The sequence below is a fragment of the Achroia grisella genome, unplaced genomic scaffold (genome assembly GCF_030625045.1).
Source record: "Achroia grisella isolate CSIRO2021 unplaced genomic scaffold, CSIRO_AGI_Agris_v1 utg874, whole genome shotgun sequence".
Taxonomy (NCBI): domain Eukaryota; kingdom Metazoa; phylum Arthropoda; class Insecta; order Lepidoptera; family Pyralidae; genus Achroia; species Achroia grisella.
Window position 1 is genome coordinate 4,663,562 of NW_026713051.1, and position 22,897 is coordinate 4,686,458.

The 22,897-nt window shown below is 32.2% G+C and overlaps 3 protein-coding genes across 5 annotated transcripts in view; 1 reads left to right on the forward strand and 2 right to left on the reverse strand.

The window, feature by feature from the left end:
• The window catches only part of LOC131853125 (glycosyltransferase-like domain-containing protein 1-like), a 77,712-nt gene that overhangs the window by 5,102 nt on the left and 49,713 nt on the right, over window positions 1–22,897 (forward strand). The gene's annotated exons all lie outside the window — the stretch shown is intronic.
• Window positions 1,423–9,560, reverse strand: LOC131853128 (galactose mutarotase-like). 3 transcript variants are annotated; one of them, XM_059203946.1, is made up of 10 exons: window positions 9,119–9,559; window positions 8,742–8,835; window positions 8,143–8,306; window positions 6,006–6,215; window positions 5,008–5,095; window positions 3,590–3,737; window positions 2,983–3,088; window positions 2,621–2,731; window positions 1,834–1,944; window positions 1,423–1,543 (listed from the first exon to the last, which is right to left on the reverse strand). In XM_059203946.1, the coding sequence occupies exons 1-10, from the start codon at window positions 9,419–9,421 to the stop codon at window positions 1,451–1,453; spliced, it is 1,428 nt and encodes a 475-aa protein (XP_059059929.1). In that variant the 5' UTR covers window positions 9,422–9,559; the 3' UTR covers window positions 1,423–1,450. The 3 variants fall into 3 exon arrangements, with proteins under 3 accessions (XP_059059929.1, XP_059059930.1, XP_059059931.1); XM_059203947.1 differs by lacking the exon at window positions 2,621–2,731 and having other exon boundaries at window positions 9,119–9,560; XM_059203948.1 differs by lacking the exons at window positions 1,423–1,543; window positions 2,983–3,088 and having other exon boundaries at window positions 9,119–9,560.
• LOC131853129 (uncharacterized) overlaps window positions 10,404–22,897 on the reverse strand; it is a 30,156-nt gene continuing 17,662 nt past the window's right edge. Inside the window, exons 2-4 of the mRNA XM_059203949.1 lie at window positions 12,101–12,274; window positions 11,523–11,809; window positions 10,404–11,418 (exon numbers count right to left, since the gene is read on the reverse strand). Of these exons, the coding sequence (XP_059059932.1) occupies window positions 10,710–11,418; window positions 11,523–11,809; window positions 12,101–12,274 (1,170 nt within the window). The 3' untranslated portion in view covers window positions 10,404–10,709. The remainder of the gene's footprint in view (window positions 11,419–11,522; window positions 11,810–12,100; window positions 12,275–22,897) is intronic.

The following is a 22,897-nucleotide window of genomic DNA, read 5'->3' on the forward strand; positions in this document are numbered from 1 at the left end:
AATCCATATAGACAACTGTTAATAAAATATTAATGTATGTCGCAATGCATATATACATATATATATATATACCTCCAAATGGACTGGATTTGCAGCAATACAATGATATCCCATGATTCTGGAGTGGATAAGATATATTTGCAATGATGGTTAGGAGGCTGTTTGCTCTCTCCTGAATTCTACACATCGGTAACGCAGTTATTTTGCGCATTATGGCTTGAAAGCCATCAATACGCGTTTCTGCAAACATAGTTTAATTTTATAAAAGAGGTAAATAATATATAGAATAATCTAGGCAACATTTTATACCAGTCAATTTGTCATATGGACGTAAATACTGGTTTTATATACAAATGGCATATAACACCAGTATTTACAGAAATTATTGTTGTATTAATTGTTTGGTTGTTTTGACATTGTTATTGTTTTTATTTTAATTATTATTATATATTTCACGTTACATAGTAAAGGTGAATATTTGTTTGAATTGGTATTGAAAGTCTATTTATTTAGTTTGCGAAACTCAATATTTGTATCTCAAATTTTTGATTATTATTGTATAGCTTTAAATATATTACCAATGAGATTAAATTGATGCTACGAGATTTAAGGTTATCTACGCACCATTCATGATCTTTGCAACTGGAAATAACATTTTTATAAAGTAGAACATACTTATTGTTGGGTTCTTCATCGCTCGGAGGACCATATTAAGGTGGAGTTAGACTACAAAGTGAGGATTTAAATATAATTGTGTTGGTATAAAAGTCTAACGTAATTTGTTTGGCAGGTTTCGAACACGCGAGCAATGAAAGAATATTTTTAGGAATGCTCGTAGTAGGATTATTTTAATATTAATAACTAAACCTGTATAAGTGATTAACATAAAAAATATATATTTTAATTCGAATAAAGTAGAATATAAAGTACATCTGTCATGTAAATCCTAAGTAACATAATAAATGTGAAAGCTTAGAATCTGTTGCACTTCTTTACCATAACTGTCAAGTAATTTGACATGTTTGTGTATTTGAGATTGGTAAGTGTAGACTTTTTTCATGGGTTTTAAGGTAAGGTAAAACAAAGCTTGTTATACGTTGGACTCCGTACTAAATAATCTTGTATGGTCCCACCATCATATAATAATTGCTAATATCAATGTAACTTGTATAAGTTTATAACGTAGTGACGTGTGCAATTTGTCGGGTCGGCACCGCGCACGTGGCGCCCCCGTTGTTTGAGGCGTTTACCATTAAATAGCCATATGATAGCATGCCACCACCGTAGTATCATCAATAAAAAAAATCTGGAGAAGTAATTGTCATTCGCTTCATTGTTCTAACTCCACCATTATATGATATTAATCTATGTTCCTAAGTTGTAAGTTATACCAAAGAATAAAAGTCTGTAAATGTTATAGATTTGTTTTATTACTGAACACAACAATATTTCACACGTATCGTCCCAGGAGTATGCCAAATTTGTACTGTATCCTATGCACGTAGACCTCGCCTGGATTCAGCACGGAGTTCGGGAAGTTTTTCTGAAATTAAAATAAATTACGAAATTATTGTCGTGACGTAAACAGATAAAATAATTTTAATTATAACGATCTGATTACCACAGGTTTACTTATGGAACCAAAAAATCATTTAGAGGATGGATTCCTTTATGATAGATTGACATTGCCTATTATTGTTATTTTTTGGTAGGTATTATTTGTTTTTCTTTTTTATATATTTTGTTTATATTTTCAGGATGTAGGTGATTAAAATTTAATTAAGAAACCTAAGTAATAAACGGCTGAGTTAATTTCAATAATAAAATTCTTACATGGTTAACGGCATCAGGATAGTTTTGGGGCATCAGACAGAAGAGACCGTGTTTCTTATAATAAGTGCCAGATTTTCCCATTAGCGGCACGTAACCATACCTAGGCTTACCCTGAAAATAATAAATACATACATTAATAATAATTAACTTTAATATTTGAATTTACGATTAACTTTAATATTCATTAAAGTTAATCGTAAATTAAATCGCAAGAGTGTAAAAAAGTTGACTGCGTGGGTAGCTCTGTCTCACTATTTTAAGTGACTGATTATGTTTATGATTATGTCCTGTCACAAAACAGGTTTTCAAAATCGATGTATAAATCTAGAACCAAAAGGCTATTATTTCTTAGTGCTCCTGGATAAAATGGATACCAATATTCTTTTATTATATGTTTTGGTTTTAGATATTTATTCTAATTAAAAATTACAAATAATTCAATTACATGTTAAATAACTAAAAATATCTCATACAAAATAAACATTAGTGAAAATATAAAAGAAAAATATTGTCTTATTAGTACTTGGAAGTTCATAATTACGACATTGATTATTATTATTATTATTACTGTATGACGTTTTAATGGAAGATAATGAGCAACGACGCTAGTGCTAGAGATGTTCGTCATATCTACGTACCTATCAAGTATGTCTGTCTGTTTGTTTCCTTTTCACTAGTAAACGGATGTAAATGAAATTTGAAGGGAGATTCATTGCATCATGGGGAAGGCATTTATCTAAAAACATCAATAAACCTGATGAAGATTCGGGTAAAAGTTATAAGTCACCTCGCTTCCGTCTTCTTCCGATTCTTCGCCTTTTGCACTCGACTCCTCACTGTCCGATTCCTCGCTCTCATCCTCGGCTTTACCTTCATGCTGTTCTGCAACGCTCGTGCTCTAAACGCATTGTAAATTACCAATCAAATTATCTGGCAATAAATTATGTTTCGAACATTCTAAGGAGGAATTTCTAGTGAATGTAATGACTAGCAGTCATGTCAGGCGATAAATGGAATGTGATTGGATGCCCTGATATTATCAATATAGCATTGCAGAAAGCATGACATTGTGCTGGGTCATGCTAAATGGTATTAGATATACATATATCCGAAATGGGTTTGTAATATCTAATATAATAAATAATGAACCTCTATAATCTTGTCAGGATCCGGTAGTAAGTTTCCTGTATAGAACTGCATCCCCGGTTGGTTGCTGTACAACTCCAAAACTCGACCAGAAACTGGGTGTAATACTCTGTATTTAACAAAAAACAGTTGAAAAATAACTTGCTGAGACCGATTCCACCATGTATTGCTAATATCCCTGCTGCTTGTATCAACTGACAAGCATCAACTTGTCTTATTCTTATAAGGCAAACAAAGAAGCGGAACTCTATCCCAGCTAGTGTTTCTGGTCTCTTTATTGAATCTTTCAGGTCAAGACTGAAGAAGCTTTAAGATCCATGTAAAAGCTTTAGACATCATCTCATCGATCTGATTGTGGTCAACGCAATAAATTGATCCTAAGCTAAGCAGAGTTTTGTGCTATGGATATAGCACAAATTCTGCTTAGGATCTTAGGATTTACTCTGAATAAAATTTACGAATAGATGGCGATGCGTGTATGAATATACAGCGTCCTCTACTCCTGGTTATTATTATCATACTAAATTATAAACTTAAATCTATTCCAATGCAGTCGTAAGCAATAACATAACGACCTCAAATAATTTCATGTGAAAGTGTGCCTTATTACCTGGCTTGGAAGGCTAAATCTTGATCAGTGCCTTGTGTCACGCAGTAGTTTATGTCGTATCCTCCTAAAGGTATCTTCGGCAACATCGCTCGTAGCACACGGGGCACTCTAAAATCATACGCGGAGCCTCCGACAACCTTTTTTTCGCCTACAAATAAATTTTATTCAGTTAGGCATTGTTACTAATTTAATATTCGTTTTTTAATAAAAATATTCTAAATTACAATAGTCGAAGTTAGCTAAGTTATAACATGAGCTATCTGCGAGTGGAAGTTCCACTAAAATCGGTCCAGTCATTTCAGAGGTTAGCAAGAACAGGCAGCCAATAAATTGAAAATTAAGTTTTTATGTAAGAACCGTATATATTTTCTTATGCATTTTGTTAAAAACTGTTAATTTTCAAATTTAATAAATTATATTTTTTTGTAATTACAAACACAGTATGCAAAAAATACATTTTCAAATAAAAGAACTGGAGATGGCTTTATTAGCCACAAAGTTGAATAGGCAAACAACTCAGCATGAAGCTAAATCTGCAACGCTGCGCTGATATTCTGATGGCTTCTTTACTTATACTACTAGACTAAAAATATATATAACATGTATTAAACTGCGAGCTTAATATATGTATGCTCTTATAAGTCATGATAGAAGAAAAGAATGATATAAGATGTACCTACTTATGTTATTAAAGCTTATACTATGTGAATAATATATTGTACTGTGTAATTAAAACTTTATATTTAGAAAGATAGTGTGATTGTCTTATATTGTTTCGTCGTCAATAATTATATATTTTATATCATATTTTATTTTTATAATTACACTATTTATAGTGTTAAATGCCTAAAATATTTTTTAATATATTTTTGTTTAGTTGTGATAATCATTGACAGACATCAATAATTATATATGAGCAAATATTTTTATGAACCCGACAGTATCTACTTAGTATTCGTGTCAACATAATTTTATCGTAATTTTTACATAACTACAACCGACAGAGCGGATGTGCGTAGTTCGACATAAATTTGACCAATTTCATCGCTTATGAATTATTGTATTCAGTACATGAGACAGTTACGACATCTAAATGGATTTTTCTATCAGTGTAGTAATGGGATTCATTACTACGCTGATAGAAATATCCACACACACAATGACAATAGAAAAAAACAATAGAAGTAAACTGAAATAAAAACCTTAAAAAATATAATCATTAATATTTGAAGAAAAAACTTTGTCTATCTGAGATTCATAATATTCTTTTAAAAATATGATTAAAAAATTGAAATAAAAAAAAACCGCCTCAGTGTAAAAAGAACTCGGTATATAAAAACCTAATGGATTTTTCATATTTACATCGGTCTGTAAATGTTTGTATTTATTTGAATATATTTTAAATAATATTATAATACCTGTCACAATTTGGTCGTCATCAACAACAGTGTACTTGTCAGCATTGATTGTAAATATGTGATCATACATCGTCTCGCAGCCAGCATGCTATCAATAAAAAATAAAAGCTTCACTATTATCATAATTGACAGGAATATTAATTAAGCACTTATCTAAATATAATTTTATAAACACCAAGTAAAGTAAGAATACGTTTCATTTGTTATTATATTGACTGAAAAATATAAATAAGAAACAAATTAATAGAATCTTACATAATAAGCATCCTACTATATGTAGGCATGTACATATAGAAAATAAAACAAGACACTGACAAAACCAATCGAAATAGGTGAGTCAAAAACATTTTATTAAAATATAAATCCTATGTTTCTAAAAAGTGGACTGTAATTAAATAAGTACTACTTATTTATTATTCATTGTCTAAATTTTGGGATCTTACAAATGCTTTTTGAATAATATTTTGTGCGTCTTTTAGTAACACTGCAACGTAAAATAGCAACACAATTTTGTTCAGTCCTATTACGCCATCTGGCCTTAAATCCTTGTAAATTGTGTACATGAGTTATTAAAGTACATTGTAGTGAACCAACCTGTTTATTGACACATAAAGCATCCACCCACGCAATATCTGGCTAGCATCGTAGCTCAGTTTAGAAGTCTATTAAAATTTGCATAAATATCTTTCTTATAAACGCAACTGGAATGGCAAAAAAGCTTACGACCCACCTGGTAACCGTCGCGTATATACATGAACAGCATTATAGACATCACGATATCATTACACTCGCAATATAACTCATTTGTTATTCTTCTGAAGGACTAACAATAGCATGCTTCTTATGCTGTATTTCTATTACACACTGACTTATCTCACAAGGTGATATTATCACACAAAAAAGGTGAGGTATCGATGCAGACGGCTCCTTACAAAGTCTAACTCGATAAATATTTCTATTAGCGTAAGTATGTACAATCTTTAGGATTTAAAACTTACATGTCCAGCGAGATTAAAGTATGGCGAGTTGCTCAGATTGACAATAGTGGGTTCGCTAGAGGTGCACCTCATCTCAATTTTGATGGTATTTTCACAGGTCACTTCAAATGTCACCTGAGCCATCACCGTGCCAGGGTAGCCCTCGTGGAAACGATCCGACACGTGGCTCATGATAACCTTATTACCATTGACATACGAGCGCCAATTTACCTTAAAAAGAAATGATAATAATAATAATAAATCCTTGGACAATTCACAGGACGCCATCTAATTCCATGCTATGCAGATGGTATTATGAGTACTAGACAGAATAAATACATAGATACATTTTTTGTAGATACATAAATATCCAGACCGATTCAAACAATTATATTCAAGAATACAAATATTTGTAACGTGCGAGGAATCGAACCCGTCATCGCGTCGAAATGGCGACCATGGCGAGAAAATCGGTGTTCTAAACCAAAAAATATCCTACAAAGCAAGCACTTTTGTTTCTCAAATCTCAAATAATCGTAGGTGAGAGAGAGACATATACACGCAGAAGAATTTGTACACACTTAACTTCGGTCAAAACTATGTAATAAATAATGTAGTTATTATATTGGTCTTATGTACTACCTAATATTTATAATCTCATAACTCTCATTTCCGTCTTTGTGTGGAGAAAGGCCTGCGAAGACGTCAGCAATTTCGGCAATTCTAAGAGAAGCTTGGCTAGCTATTATAATGTATAGTACCGGCTCTCAACTCATGGCGGCTCATATACGTATGAACATTCACAAGTACGTATTACTCAACAGAACCACCAAAATTAATCTGCCTATTCTTTTCTCTGTATTTGTTAAAACTGAAGATGCTTTACATCTTCAGTTTGTTATGTTTATTATGTTCCAATACATGGAAAGAAATAAATTGTTCCAAATGAAAAGGATATTTGATATATCTTATCTTATCTTAATAATATAAACGCGAAAGTTTGCAAGTATGCATGGATGTTTGTTATGCTTTCATGCAAAAATTACTGAACGGATTTTGATGACACTTTACAGTAATATAGCTTATGCGTCAGAATAATACATAGGCTATATTTTATATTGACATTTAACGAGGATGAAACCGCGGGAACAAGTAGTATTTAATAAAGTAATGTCAACTCATTCAACATTTGCAGCATAATTAAGTAATTACTAATGATATGATTTTATTATCTGCAGCTCGCGGTTATGCACTTGTGAATTGAGACTCGACATTTTTACGCCAGATTCCTCACGAAAAAGTTATTGTCCAAACTTCATTCATCTCCGTTGAGCCGTTTAAGCATGATTGAGTAACAAATAACGAAACATCTTTACTAACTTTCACGTCTATAAGAACAGCTATATCTAACTTAGAATCAGGAACAAGTATTCACATTTTGTTAATAAATATTTCTGTACTTTAAAAGATATATTTTTTAATACCATGCGTTTGTAGGCGTTTGATTCTTAATGGAGTATGGTAAACATGAAAAATGAGCAGGCCCATTAAATGGAAGAGACAACCGTCGCCTATATACAGGAACAGCTGTCATGGACCATGGCAACGTGTGTCATGTTGCCATTATTTACTAAAGTGTCATATTTCAGAACACTGTAATTTTACGGCCATATGTTACTCTCCACCAGAGTAATTTATACAAGCTCCTTGACAACGGAATTTGGTAATACTAGTCTTTGCAACGCAGATGACTTATTGAAACCTTTCATATTTGTAAAACTAGTGAAATGGTTATAGATGGAATAGAATAGAATTCTTTATTCAAATAAACTTAAAATTCATAGTCGTATTTATTATTTAAGTCAAGAAAAATCGGCAAACTTGCGTGTCCTCTTTTAAAGAAATGTTGTTTAACTTTATATTTTTAAGCTAAAGTGAGTGATGAATACATACTACTAAATAGCGCTGATTCCTTCAATTGTTAAATTCATAATTGCGTCCAACATGTTTGATACACAAACAACTGGTTGACAAACTATATAACAGTAAAACAGTCGTAATGATTAGAGCAGACCAGACAATGCAAGCAGCAGACATTCACGAGTATGACGGATGAGCCAGCCAATGCGCTCCACTGGTATGTACAAAATATAATTACCTTATCAAACCCAACGTAGCCACCATTGTAGTGGTCGTGACCCTTGTTTGTTGAGAGCATGTACATCCTGCCGGAGGGTCTGACTACAATGGTTCCATCTCGAATAATATTGGCGTAACGACCTATTGTAGCTCCAAAATATGGATTTCTTGGCTGGAAGTATTCTGCAACATGTTGTATATCAACATAGTAATTTACCTGTATCGTTTAAACATCATAAGTAACAATAAAAGATTTTATATAGACTTTACAGATAAGCCTTTACTAATAAAATAAATGAGAGACTAAAGTGGAAAGATCTCGTAAACAGTTATGTCCATAACTGTAGATTTTCGCTTCAAGCTGAAGATAGAGCAGAAGAATAAGGGATCAGATAATTCTTTGAAAACTACAAATAGCATTATAGCAGCATTATATATAGCTATGTGATCGAGAGATACAAAGAAACTGAATGAAATAATCAATGTGGCATTGTACAATATGTAAGCAAAAAGATATGAGATTATCGCATTTAAGTTCATCTATTTTAATATATGTAAGCAGTTAAATATTGATAATCGGAACTTTAATGATTGTATAGGTAAATATAATGTACATACCTTGCAATGTATCAAAACCAGCCACCACATCATCGGGTACTCCTTTCTTGTCAGGAACTTGGATAGATGTTATTGTAGCTCCATAAGTTATTACCTTACAATTAGATAACAATATAGTCTACTGTAGTATATGTGCATTCATGTTATAGAAAATATAGTATATTTTCTTAGCCTGTCGTATACAATATATGAGAGTTAAGTTAGCGATACGTAAATTAAAATATTCTTTAAGTTTAGACTAGCACCCAATTTGTGTTTTTCCCGTAGTATGTAGTATAGTCTCTGAAGTAGTATAAAATAGTAGTATTTCGTACGTTCTCAATCCACCACTACGAGTATTATTAAAATAGGAAATATCTATAACTACTTTAAAGTACCTGTACTATCATTCTGTTCTTTGTCTTCCACGTATATCGTCTAACAATATCAATATTAGTGCTCGAACCACAAGGACTTTTTGGGCCATCTTCAGGCATGATTTCATCCTCAACATTCTTTTTGCTGTAAATATTTGAAGCACGACTCTTTGATGTCACTACTGGTGTTTTCGGCATAAAACCAAACCCGTCGACTATAAGTTCCACGTCAGGAACCTTGGATACTTCAGGTTCTTGATATTCTTCCGGTTTCTGTTCAGATCCCACATCGCCACTGCCTTTTTCATCTTCTGAGTCAACCATTATTACAGATAATTTTGAATCTAAATATATTAACTAGTTTTTTGACCGAATTTATAAAATTATTTTCTAAATTTTTTCTTACATACTGCTGTCACTTAACATTTTTGTTTTATAATTAATGACATTATTATGACATGTTAAGAAATCGAGCTTGCTATGAAGTAGAAAGAGTTATTATTTTTAATTTTGTATGTAGTTAGAATTTTTTTTTAATCTACTAAGGCAATATTGTTAGAAGTTAAAATTAAGTTATTAAAAACAAAATAAACTTAAGATGAAATTGGGATAATTCCATCGTTATTGACAAGTATATATACTAGCTGCACACGCGACTTCGAATTTAACTTTATTTTTAAAAAAAGTATACTAAGTTACTCCTTATTACATCATGTACCCGCAAAAAAAAGTCCCGTCAAAATCGGTCCAGCCATTTCAGAGATTAGCCGAAACAAACAGCCAGACAGCCAAACGGTTATTTCAATATTACAAACAGACACTCAAATTTTATTTATATGTATATATATATATTTAGAAAGAGAATTTTAGGAAAAATTGTCAATACAGCCCTAAAGTGAAGTTTAAAAGTAAACTATAGTAATTTTGTAACAATTGTGAATCGCCACTATGGATTAGGTATATTAATATTGATATCTCTGCATGTACTGAACCGATTTATGACGCTTAGAAAGCCACCTTATTTCTGAGTATCAATAGGAACGGAGCTGTAACGAAAAATGTTACAAAAACGGCGAAAAACGCAGATAAAGTTACGCAAGTCGGCAGCTGTTTGCATGTATATTTTTTAATTTTAATTTACCTATGTTGTAGCAAAAGAAATTCTGAGGACTCAGTTTAAGATTTTCAATAATACAAATATTAAAACTAAATTCACTGAGTTACCTAGTAAACAATAAAAATATGTAAATATACTAAAATATAACTACTTTTTAATTATATCAAAATTCTAAAATTTGGCCTTCATTTTCTGTTAAGTGAGACTGTTGTCAATGTCATCTAAGAATTTCATTGCTTATCGAATTGGGCTACAGTCTTCAAGGCTAGAAAATGCTATTGAATGCTATTTCATATTATACAATTCCTCGACTAGAAAAGAAAACAATACGATAATGTTACTTTGAAATTTATTGAATCATTTAAAACACTAAAAATCGTTAGTAATCTTATTTTAGGGCAATATATAAATAGGTAAGTATTTCTAATACATTTTAACCACAAAAAAAAGGTTTGTGCGTTACGACACTTTGAACTGAAAACTTTGTACGCGCGTTCAAACCCAGAACACCTTCACGGTCTGCTTGTCGAGTTCGATCGTATCAGTCTTCCACTTCTCATGATCACCCAGAATGTCGGGTATCTCTTCTAAATATCCCACCTCTTTGCATGGCGATGGTGGTATAATACTTATAATAGGAATTCCAATCTCTTGAAAAGAACTCATTGAAGAAAACCCACTTTCATCTTCAATAAAATTAGACATATGGTTGTAATCGATCTTTCTGTCGATAGGAGTCTTAGACACTATGGCGTTTGTTTCGACACCATTTTTTGCAGATAGACCGTTGGTATGATTTTTATCATTTACTTGTATGCCAGCAAATTTATTTTCCAAACCACCATTTGTAGATTTATCAATGAAATTAGTCAAAGTGTTATCTTTGACTTGTATGAACTTATTAATACCATCATAAGTGTCATCTGTGTCACATACTGCATTTAAAATGAATGTATTTCTTGTATCCTGCTCCATAATATTTATTATTGGCGCTTTCCTATCTGGTTCTGATCCCATTTTCTTTTCTATCGGATTTGATGATGATGTGCTCTTTAGTTCAGCGGGGATCTCAACACAAGTACATGTGAGGTCAGGCAGCTTTGTGCCAAGCACTGTATTGGCAAGAGTTATTAACCTCGACATTTCCTCTGATATCTTTTGCGAAGCTTCAGTTTCAGAAGTCAGCGATAATTTGGATTGATTCCTAAAACATTTCATAATATTAGATTAGATAAGATTAGATTCTACACTATTAAAATATATCATAAATAGGTACTAATAGTATTTTTCTTTATTAAAACAACTTACCAATTTCCATTGAATTCTTTGAAACCATTAACATTACTAATGGACTTGCTAATCTTTCTTGTGCTTATTTTTTTGGTGGGAGGCGTCAAGTATTCAGGATTCTTGTTTACGTGTAAAACAGACTTTGACCGCGGCAGGTCATTAAAATTGTAGGTTCGTGGTAAAACCTTCGGGGACTCCTTGCTGGTATTATCATTCTTCTGAAACTCTATATGATCTTTCACTCGATTTAGGAAAGTAACTATTTGCTTTAATAGAGCTATATGCATCTGCCTGTTTGCTTCCGTCTGAAAACAATACACTCACATTGGCAAAGTTAATGTAATTACAATTGTGTAAGACGATAAGAATGTAAATAAAATAGCAATTCGCTGAATATTCGCTTTGCTTATTCGCATTGCAGTTTATAAACTGAATTTGTTTTGGAAAATTAATATCGGTGCACGTACGGTTTTATATTTAAGAACAAATGAAGCGTTAATAAACAAAAACATTAGAAAATATTTAAAGCTTGTTCAAAAACGTCTAGTTAATTACAGCCTATTAGTACTACAATGTAGGCGATATTTGATACTTACTTGAGCAAGTTGCCATCTCAGGGTTTCCACTTCCATATTGAGGGCTGTCACCTCAGTACAATGTATATCGGATTTCTTCTTTATAGATTTATCTGGGGGCTTCACTGCTTCGCCATTTTGCTCCATAATAGTATTTTTGGAAAGTTGAGAAGGTGGCTCAATTCTTTCTGGAACCTGGAACAGAATAAGAAAAAGTAAATAAAAACGATTGCAAATCAGAGTAATCTTAATAGATGAAAGATTCTTTTACACAAAACCGCTATAATCTCGACAGAAAATGTGCAGAATAACATAGGAATAAGCTGTGTTTAAAAAATCATAACCTGACAGCCTCCATTTGAGGACGGGCGAGAACAATTAACTGTTGAAGTGAAACCGCAGGTTACATTCAGTACACTATACTAATGCTATGAAGTAACTACCAACAATAAACGAGTTACTTCATATGTATTACTAATAATGTAATAGGGATTTTACAACACCTTACTACAATGATATCTTGTGAAGTGTCAAAATAAAATGAGAACAGTATAGAAATATATGAACTTAGGAGTACCACAGTCCACAGTCATGAAGAGCACTTTCCTTATTATTATTAATGACTCATCATCTGCGTGTGATGACAATAAAAATAAATAAATCAATAATAATAGCAAAATGAAATGAATGTCTTTAGGCAATGGTTACCGCTTTCGATCAAGTGCTTGTCAGCTTGGCTTGGCTCCAAATGGCAGAAAAATGTACACTGTCACTCCGTTATAAGATTTTTAATAAACGGAAGCTAAATCTCGAATCTCGCTAGAGATAAATAATTTCACTAAAATTACTGTTCGGTTATCTAAAGTAGCCCGTGGGACCGCATTGAATAGAGACTATGTCACACACATAAGAAATCCGTTTACAGTAAAGTAGCTTCACGATGTTTTCAATTATTATATACTTTTAACTATTATTTCTCAACTATATACATATACTTGTAATATGGGATTTTATTATAAACTTTAACTTAATTTTCACAATTTTATAAATCTCTTTCTGGAATTGACTCTTAACCTATTAGACTGTCTAGGTAATGAGAAAAAAATCATTGAATATGATGCTTATCAGGTCCCTGTGATGAAACTTTATAGAGCCTGAAAGAAAGAAGAATAAGAATATTTATTTTTTTAAGAAGAATTGTTACTTCATATTACTATATATATTTTGTGCATATTATATATGTCTATAAGATTGCTATCCAAACCATAATATCGGGGGAAAGACCACTGTGAGTAATCCAATAATAATAACCGCCTATGGTATTACTAAGGTTCTGGTACTAGTGACCACATTCTAGTAATATACCATGTCAAGCCGACACCCACGAGAATGCCCTGGAAGCCGTCTTAGTAAATTTGTGCGAATTCATCACTATGGACTTACTGGCCTGACTTCATGCTTAAACTATGATTCTCCAAAAGTGCCCCGCCAGAATATATCATTAGAAAGACCATCAATAATTAAAGAAACCATCATATCAAGCAAATAAAGCTAATTTGTTTTAATATCGTATCAAGCATATAATAGCTTAATTCAAGCTACGACCAGATAAAGCTGTAGATGATCACACTTGACTGATGCGTACGTGTCTGATAAGGTACGTGTCTGACCTTCCACGGAGCTTTTTTGAAATAGACATGATTGCAGCCCACTAGCACAGTTTAAAGCAATTTTAGAGTAACGAGAATAAAAAACGATGTCAGAGATAGAACTTGTCCACAAATCAAAACATTCATTGTACGTTAAATATCTTATAACAACACAAATAACAGCGCCAGATACATTTTTAAAGATGGAAATTCTTATTTGTGTGATTTTTTGTGACGGTGCCAAAGAGAAACTTAGTAATCACCATAATAATATAGAATCATTGAAGTATGTATCTACATCTAAGAATTTTATATACAGGGCGCTAACGTGTGAAACGAGCTACTTTTAGGGATTTGTATGCTTCAGTTGTAACAACGGATTTATTATGTTATCATACTTAATTGTAATTATATGCTTAAAAAATGTCATCCATAATATTGTCTTATGGATTTCAGATATATTCATTCGTTTCTTCTGTCAAATTTCATCTTTACCTAAAATGAGGGAGGAGTCGTTTACTCACGTTTAGTGACGCTTAATAGATTACTTTTAACAAGTATAAGTAATTTCAATAAGTAACAAGTAAAAGTCCCACATATTCACTCGAATTTACCTAAATTATGAGAAGCAAAAGACTTCCTATGTGAGGAGTCTACGTTCCGAATGAGTGGTACAATAAAAAATATATGAATGTTAGGTTATATTTATATTAAGCTTATTATTATTTTTGCCACACACAACCACATTGTGTAATCACCTTCCGAGCGGATATGATATTGAAACCTTCAAGAAATTAGCTTATTCCTTTTCAAAAGTCCGACAACGCACTTGCTAGTCTACCTAGAGTTTCGGGCGCTCATGGGCGGCGGTAATCACTTACCATCGTGACCCGCATGCCCGGTTTATTTCAATAACGAATACTATACTACTATTTCCTTTTTAATATAGTAGTGGTATAATCCCGTAAACCATTATTACCACCAAATTAATTGTGCTCTCAATAAAAACTGTTACACTTAACAATAGATTCATTAACATTAGCACCCAGTCGCCAATGTAAACAAATTAGTAGACCTTGACGAATTGTAGCATATACGTACTTACTTCTATATCTATATATGTATGTACATAGAACAAAAATGGTACATCGCTGTCTGTACATTTGTGAGAATAACTATTACAGGGCCTAATGGAATCGAAAATAATTATTATTACATATTTTGTCCGTTTGTCAGCGTGTTCGGGAACACTAATCTCAGAATATCCCTTAAAGTACCAATTGTGTTTGTTTTGCATACATAAGATATACGATTGTTGATATATCACAGCTACGCAGTCGCTTTGCAAGTATTAAACATGCATCTATATATACCGTGAGATATGTAGAATACAAATCAGTAGCATTATATAACTGTGGTTACATAAAAAACAATTGTATCAAGTAGCGGACCCCTCATTAAATGCTCTTTTGTGTAAAAACTGGAAAGCATGTGCGCGGGCGCCGATTGACAATACCGCGACCATCCCACGCTTTTGCCTCTCTGTCAGGTGACCTCTATGTGGATAGCAAAAAGTGCACAATACCCGTTATGTTTAATAATAAGATTTCTCATAGCGAATCGACATGACATGATTCATCTCACTTACGTTGTTTGCGAATGTTTTGAGGTTAACTGTAGCCAGTTATGTAGGGCCCGCAATTAATGGAACAAACTGGGACGACGTCGGTGATTAACGTACTATTTAGATTTCCAGATATCTTTTTTTTATTTTCTGTGTGCGGTAATACATCCGGTTATCTTATTGCTTAATTTACCAATGCCCTTACAACCTAGAGTCCACTGATACAAAATATTATACAGATTTATTATGATAAACGTGATTTTTCTGTCTCCAAATCGAAGGACCTATTTGTTCAGTATTTTTTGTGGCCAAAGTTTTTTTTAGTACAATTAAATATTTGGGTTTTTTTTTGCTTTAAAGTAAATTAGATTATTTAATACATAAAATAGCTCATGTACTAGGTGCTAAACTAATATAAATACTTACGTAAATTACAAAGTAAATACCCAGAAAAGATATAAACAATCATACTCATGAACACAAATGTTTGTCGGGGTATCAAACTTACAACCATCGGTAGTGAGGCAGTCTGCTAAACAGCTATCGCCTGTCAATTATAACGAGTACGAACGTCATGTTACTATACACGCAATTATAGATACGCAATTTTTATACCTGTCTATATAAGTAAAATAGAGATATTATAATTTCATTTTTTTATAACTTTATCGTTCATGACAAATATATATTGTAGTATAATATATGCCATAGTATGTCTGTCTGTTTGTAACCTCAACGGATTTTAATGAAATTTGACGTGAAATTAGATTGTACTACTGGAAAGGATATAGGCTCTAAACATATAGCAGGCGGAGTCACGGGTTACTAGTACAATACATAAAAATAAAGGTTGGTTTTTTGATACTTTGTAGCGGTAAAATATTAAGTTTATAAAACTATTAATAAATATTTGTGGATACTAAAAAACTTTCTATACATACCAATTATTATTAACATTTGTATGGACATGATTGTGTACGAAAAATTACATGTCATTGTTTAACTGATGAAGTGATTGCGTTGATTGTAAATTTGCTGTTTTTATACAAATAAATAAAAGACAATATACAATTATATGTAACTATCTATACACGCTACTTCGATCGCGTGGAATTTTACTTTATTTTTCTAAAATAAAAGTAGCCTAAGTTACTTCTTATTATATCAGCTACCTGCCAAAAAAAAGTCCCGTCAAATTCGGTCCAGCCATTTCAGAGATTATCCGAAACAAACAGACTGACAAAAATAGTTAAATATGTTATTTTGGTGTACCGTATTTATATTCATATGCATGTAGTAAAAAAAAGGGTTATTTCAATATTACAAACAGACACTCCAATTTTATTTATACGCATAGATGATGAATAATCAATGGTGTACGAGCCTATGCTAACGGTGTACACTAGGGCAGAATTGGAGGATGTTGGAATGTATATGATAAATCCCTTTAAATAGTGCACTTGACTACAAATATTGACATCCTCGGTGAGTGGTTTAGCACACCGCCTTACTGTCTGATGGCGCGGGATCAAGTCCTCGCACGGTACAAACATTTATATTCATGAGTATGTTGTAATATTGTTTTTGCTAAGTATAATATGCATGTATTTATAAAATGAAAATTATACATGTATCGGTTATCTAGTACCCATAACACAAGGTCTGCTTAGCTTGGAACTAGATGCCGCTGTGTAAATTGTAATAAGATATTATTATTATTATATGATATTCGTAAATTTTTCTGATATGTTCTGTCTGTATACTAATTTATATTCGAATACGTTTAGTAGATTATAACGAAATATATACACCACGCGGTAAAGCTGCCTAGCCATGGTAGTTACTGTTATTTTGGTAAAATAACACCCTTGTCAATGGGTACCGAATACCTTGCTTGTAATATATCATTATAAATATGCTTCTTATATATACATAGGTAGTCACGACTTCTTCTCATCCTTTCATCTCACGGTTCTTGCTGTTGCTAGTACCGTCACAATTCAAAATTAGTGGCTATGATAGCCGCTAAAGATTTATCATTAATAAATAATAAACATCCATTTTCATAAAATTTACGAATCGCAGGATAAAATAGCATTGTAGCTCCGATGTTATTGGGCACAGTGTGATATTCTATAGACTATAATAACCTGCTTGATAAATAGACTATCCAATACTATAAAATTTTTCAAAATTGGACCAGTAGTACAGGAGATAACATCCAAGCTCTCAATCATCGTCTTTTGGTTCTTTTAACAACTAAAAAAGATCATAACGTAAAATAAATTAGTATATAATCATAAGTACCTATAAAATTCAAACTTAAAGATATTTCTTTAGTTAAGACCTATCATCCTCTTGTGCACGTCACATCATATTTTTTATTATTAGTATATGTAAAGAAGACATAGGACGGAGAGCAAACCTTTAGGCTACATTTAAAATATAGCTAAAAGTTTTTTTTAGCAGGTAGACGAAAGATGTGCCTATGAATTCTTTGATGGAAGGAATTTATCTCAACATTCGCAACGTATGAACTGGGTTTAAATGGCGCTGTATAATTTATGACATTTATGTGTTTACGCCGCGATTACTACTTAACTAACTGGCTGGTGAGCTTGTTAAGCATTTCAGGAATGTAAAAAACTGACCTTTAATGTAATCATCTTTTAATCACTAAGTGTAACGATGTAAAGGACTATTAAGTTTGCTAATTTTACTTTGTTTATTTTGTAAAAAATATTGCGGATTTTCTTTTTTATTGATGATAATGGAATGGTACACTCGCCTGCGCTAACGGTATACGCTGGCGGGGCACCAGTGGAGGATAATAAGATGAGTATGAGGTCACGTCAGCTAGGTCATCGTTGTAAATTCACCATAAATTTTTTACTATGGTTTCTAGGGGGAACCACGTGGAGGTCAACAGGAGCAATGTACCATACATTGCTAGCAAAAGGGTTATTAGTCCAGTTTACTAACAGTCACCGTCTCCCCTGTTGCGGGTTTTGACATTTTATTTTTTATTTTGTGGAAAATACGTCCAAATTACATGCATCCGTGAAAGGATATGGATGGGCATATATTGGATCTTTTACTCCCTAAAATTTTTTCAATAAACCCATGCCATCCGTGCCGTGTCAGTATTTTACCATAAAAGCGGCAGGTTCTAATAAATATATCAAAAGGCTTACGCTTTTATATAGTAATCTGTTTTAGAACTAATAAACTCTATCTATAAACTATCCAAAAAAGTATTTGATTATGCAAAATTTTCAATAGATTCTAAAATATACCGCTACAACAAATTGATCACACTTTCGGAGTTTAGGTATATTCATATTTGTCTATATGATTATCATTATTAATACTAACTACATTTGCACAAAAACTTCACTAAGCACATACCACGAGTCCATGACCGCACTCAACGCTTAACAAAAGCCATTGTCATTTCAACTAACTATCGTTGAATTTCAACTTTTAAAACATCTCTAAAATGCAATTATAACACTTGCGGACATAAAAATAGAGATGGTAACAGCGTGTCACTGTACACTACAGAATTTGATGTATAATGTAATGTCCATCCAAATTTAACTGTTTTAGTTGTAAATAAACGGATTATATGTGACTGCAAAGCCTAAACAGGTAAACTAACCGCTAGCCGAACCGCTGGTTAGGATTGACAAATCTAAACATGCGATTTTGTTAAACACATTCTATACTCTATTCTCGAAATATTCCGGCAATTTAATATACGTAGTAGAATTCACTACAAATAGAATATCATCTCCATCATTGCCATCAATATATGAGTAGTTTTACTAATGTATTGATTAATTGCAAAGTTTTACAAAATAAATAAATAAAAAAAATTGCAATAACGCGTTTGCAAAATAAACTCCAATTTTGAATATTACGACACTAGATGAAACTTAATTTGTAAGTCATATGTCATGTAAAGCTTTTATTTCTGTAATATTTCTTAATAAATTCTTAATGATAAAGTCATAGATATATTTATGATCACGATGTTAACTCTCAATACACAGAAGGGACAGAAACCTGTGTTTTCTCTCATTTCCGTTGAGTACAGATTACAAAGTATCGAGTGACAGGGTGGTGCTGGGTTCCTCTCGATTTCTCATGTGTCAGAATCATCAGCACGGAACGAAGCACGCGTGATCAAGGCCACTGGGCTGCCGTTCTCGATTACAGTTTCCACCGTCTAAGTATAAATCGGTCAACGATAATTAGAAATTAAAACGACAAGTTCATAAGGTATCATTTTCACCGAGGTTACGTAAGTCGCCTGAGTCACAGGCCTAAAAGTTATATACGGCTGATTCGGGTGTGTACGCCGGTTTTTGTGGTCTGATAGTACGTCGTGGGAGTTTGAATTGGTCGGGTTGGCGGTTGGTTGTAGTGTGAGGCAAGCTCGTCACGCACAGCCGACGGCGCGTGACGTCGGCATCCGCCCGGGCCCTCGGAAGCAATAATGACCCTACCCCTCCTGATCACGCCAACAAGTGCACCTTTGTCTCGTATCCATAGCTACACATATGTACCTACACAAGGTACGTTTTGTATAGGTGCTAACAATTCAATAGAATCGGAAACAATGTCTGTTCGTTATGTCTTCAACACTATAAAAACTTCCTTTAAGTTACGCCTTAATTTGGTAATAGGTACTATATGAAGTAATATATAAGATATTGAGAAATTGATAAAAGAACATACATAGGATTTTTATATAAAAATAGCTGTCCCAGAAAACGTTGTTTTACCATATAAATTAATATTGCTATTAATAAATAGGGGTTGATTGATGGTAGAAGGATAAAAATTTAGGGTATAATGCAGAAAATATATTTTAATGCATCATAAAAAAAGTAAAATAAAATCAATAACATATTATTATTTTTTGGTTGGGCTCCCTTATCACTAATATATATGCACATATATATAATATATAACAGCCTTTTTCAGGCCCACCAAGCATACAAAGAAAATTTCATAAAAATTGGTTCAGTAGTTTAGGATTCTATCGCGGACAAATAAAGATAGAAAAAAAAATTAAGAGATAATTAACAGTAATTTCCTTAAAATTAAAAACTGACCGGGTATTCTTAAAAATAACACTTTGTCTGAATTATTTATTGTCATTATTGATAATGTATTAATTCCTCCACTTGTTCACAAGATACCGTTGTGTTGTGGGAAAAATTGAGCACCAAGATACTAAAACATGTCTGCGAGAGATTGCTTTCAGTGATAAGGCCGTCTTTTGTTAAACACTTTGTTAGAACAAAGTGTTCTTTTTGTATCGTTTTAGACACCAATAAAATCATTTTATTTATATATATACTTTATTGCACAGATAATACCTACATTAATATAATACTTTTATAATATAAGACTTATCCCTAGAATAGATCTCTTCCAGTCAACAAAACAGTGGGTTGAATGGAAAAAAAATGTAAAAACTACTAAATAAAATACGAGTAACAAACTATGATCTAACACAAAAGGTAGATAAATACGAATTATACATAAAGAAGTTATAAAATATATGTGAATAAACATACATAACAAACAATACATAAATATTCTATCATAATAAGCTAATAAATAATGATGAAAGAAATGATTCAATGGTAAATAGATAGTATTATTTCTATCGTTTCTTGAAGTAACCAAGAGACGGGCTTTGCTAAATACGTCAAGAAAGTCCATTCCACTATTGAGCAGCAAGAAAGGATTACAGTAATACCCGTAAATTCTGATTTATTGTAATTAAAGATACCTTTTTTTGTAAAGTTTCATAAACATATAATTAAATACAAAACCTAACGTAAGCTGTAGTAGATATTAAAATTAGATACTAGAACAGTGAAAAATTGGAACAAAACAATGTTTAATAAACATCATTATGCAATCCTTTTAAAATGTATCAGGTATTTGTAGTCGAATGTATAAAACGTCAATACCCCATTTACTTTTTAAATGGAACCCTCACGTTAACAACTTATAAATAATTCTTGCACGATTTTGTATGAATTAGAAATTTAAAACGTATCCTTGCTTTAAATTCGCCTTCGATGAATTAATTTACAATACAAGTTACAATGTTTTATGGATTATTGAAATTTATTAAAAAAAGATGTACCATATTATACGATGTTATAAGTATTTAACATATATTATGTAGATTTTATATCGAGAAAACGAGATCAATAATATTCACTTTTATCTATTTACATCGACTAATATGATCTATTTCAATCCTATTTGTTTATCTAGAACATGAATTGAATTTTAATAACATACATATAAAGTACATATTTAAATACCCACTGCTATGAGCCAATTATATAATTTTCAATTTTTGAAGAGGGACAATACAATATAGACCTTATTGATATGAAGATATGTGTTAAACTGCGACCCGGTGGTCCTCTGGTTCAAATAAAATCTATATATCACAGCGTAGAAATATAGTCTCCATAATAAAATTAACAACCATAGTGCCATGAATATAAAATTCTATTTTATAAAGCATTTGTCGTAACAATAATAAACAATACCTTTGATTTAACAACATCATTGATAAATTCAACGGAAATCCGCCGAATATGGGCCGGTGTTGATTCTTTTATGCATATCCATAGTTTAACTACTAACATCGTAAATTACTGTAGTAGAGAAAAAAACAATTAAAATGTTACCAGCGATTTCGTCCGAGTGGTACTAAACTTTTTAAAATATGATCGCATTAAAATCTAAATTAAAAGTAGCTTAAGTTACCCCTTATAACTTTGGCTAACTGCGAATTAAAGTCCTGTCAAAATAGTCCAGCCATTTCAGAGATACAGACAAGAACATACAGACAGACAGACAATTTGTTTTTCATTATGTTATTTACGTAAACGCCGTATATACTTTCAGACTCTTCAATTTTATTTGTTTATATAGATCTAAAATATACACAGTTAAGTACTGATAGTCATAGGTTCGGTTCCTCGGACGGCACAAATAATTTTTATTTATGACTATAATTATTCGTACAGGCTTGGACATTTTCTTATACACAAATTTGCATGCGTTTACAAAGAAGTGTATTAAAGTTCCCCCTGGAAACAATCGTGATTAATTCAAGGTGAATATATTATGATGGGCTAACTCACGTAAGCTCATGCTCATCTTATCTTCCTCCATTGGAGCTCCACCAGCGTAAACTATTAGTTATAACCAATGGGTGCACCATTCCATTATCATCTACAAAAACGGCAAATAATAATAATATATGTAGACTTACGAAGAGGAAGATGCTACCATTATGTATCAAACTGAACTAGGTTAGACAGTATTCTTTAATTTACTCTAAAATTATGACATAACACTTAGCCGTAAGTAAAAAATAAAAAAATTGTAAGCATCTAGGACATTTCGCTGTTATGTTCTTGGTATAATCTGAAACGGGTGCACGTCATTTATATATGTATATACATATATTACGCAACACAAAAATAATACTTTATA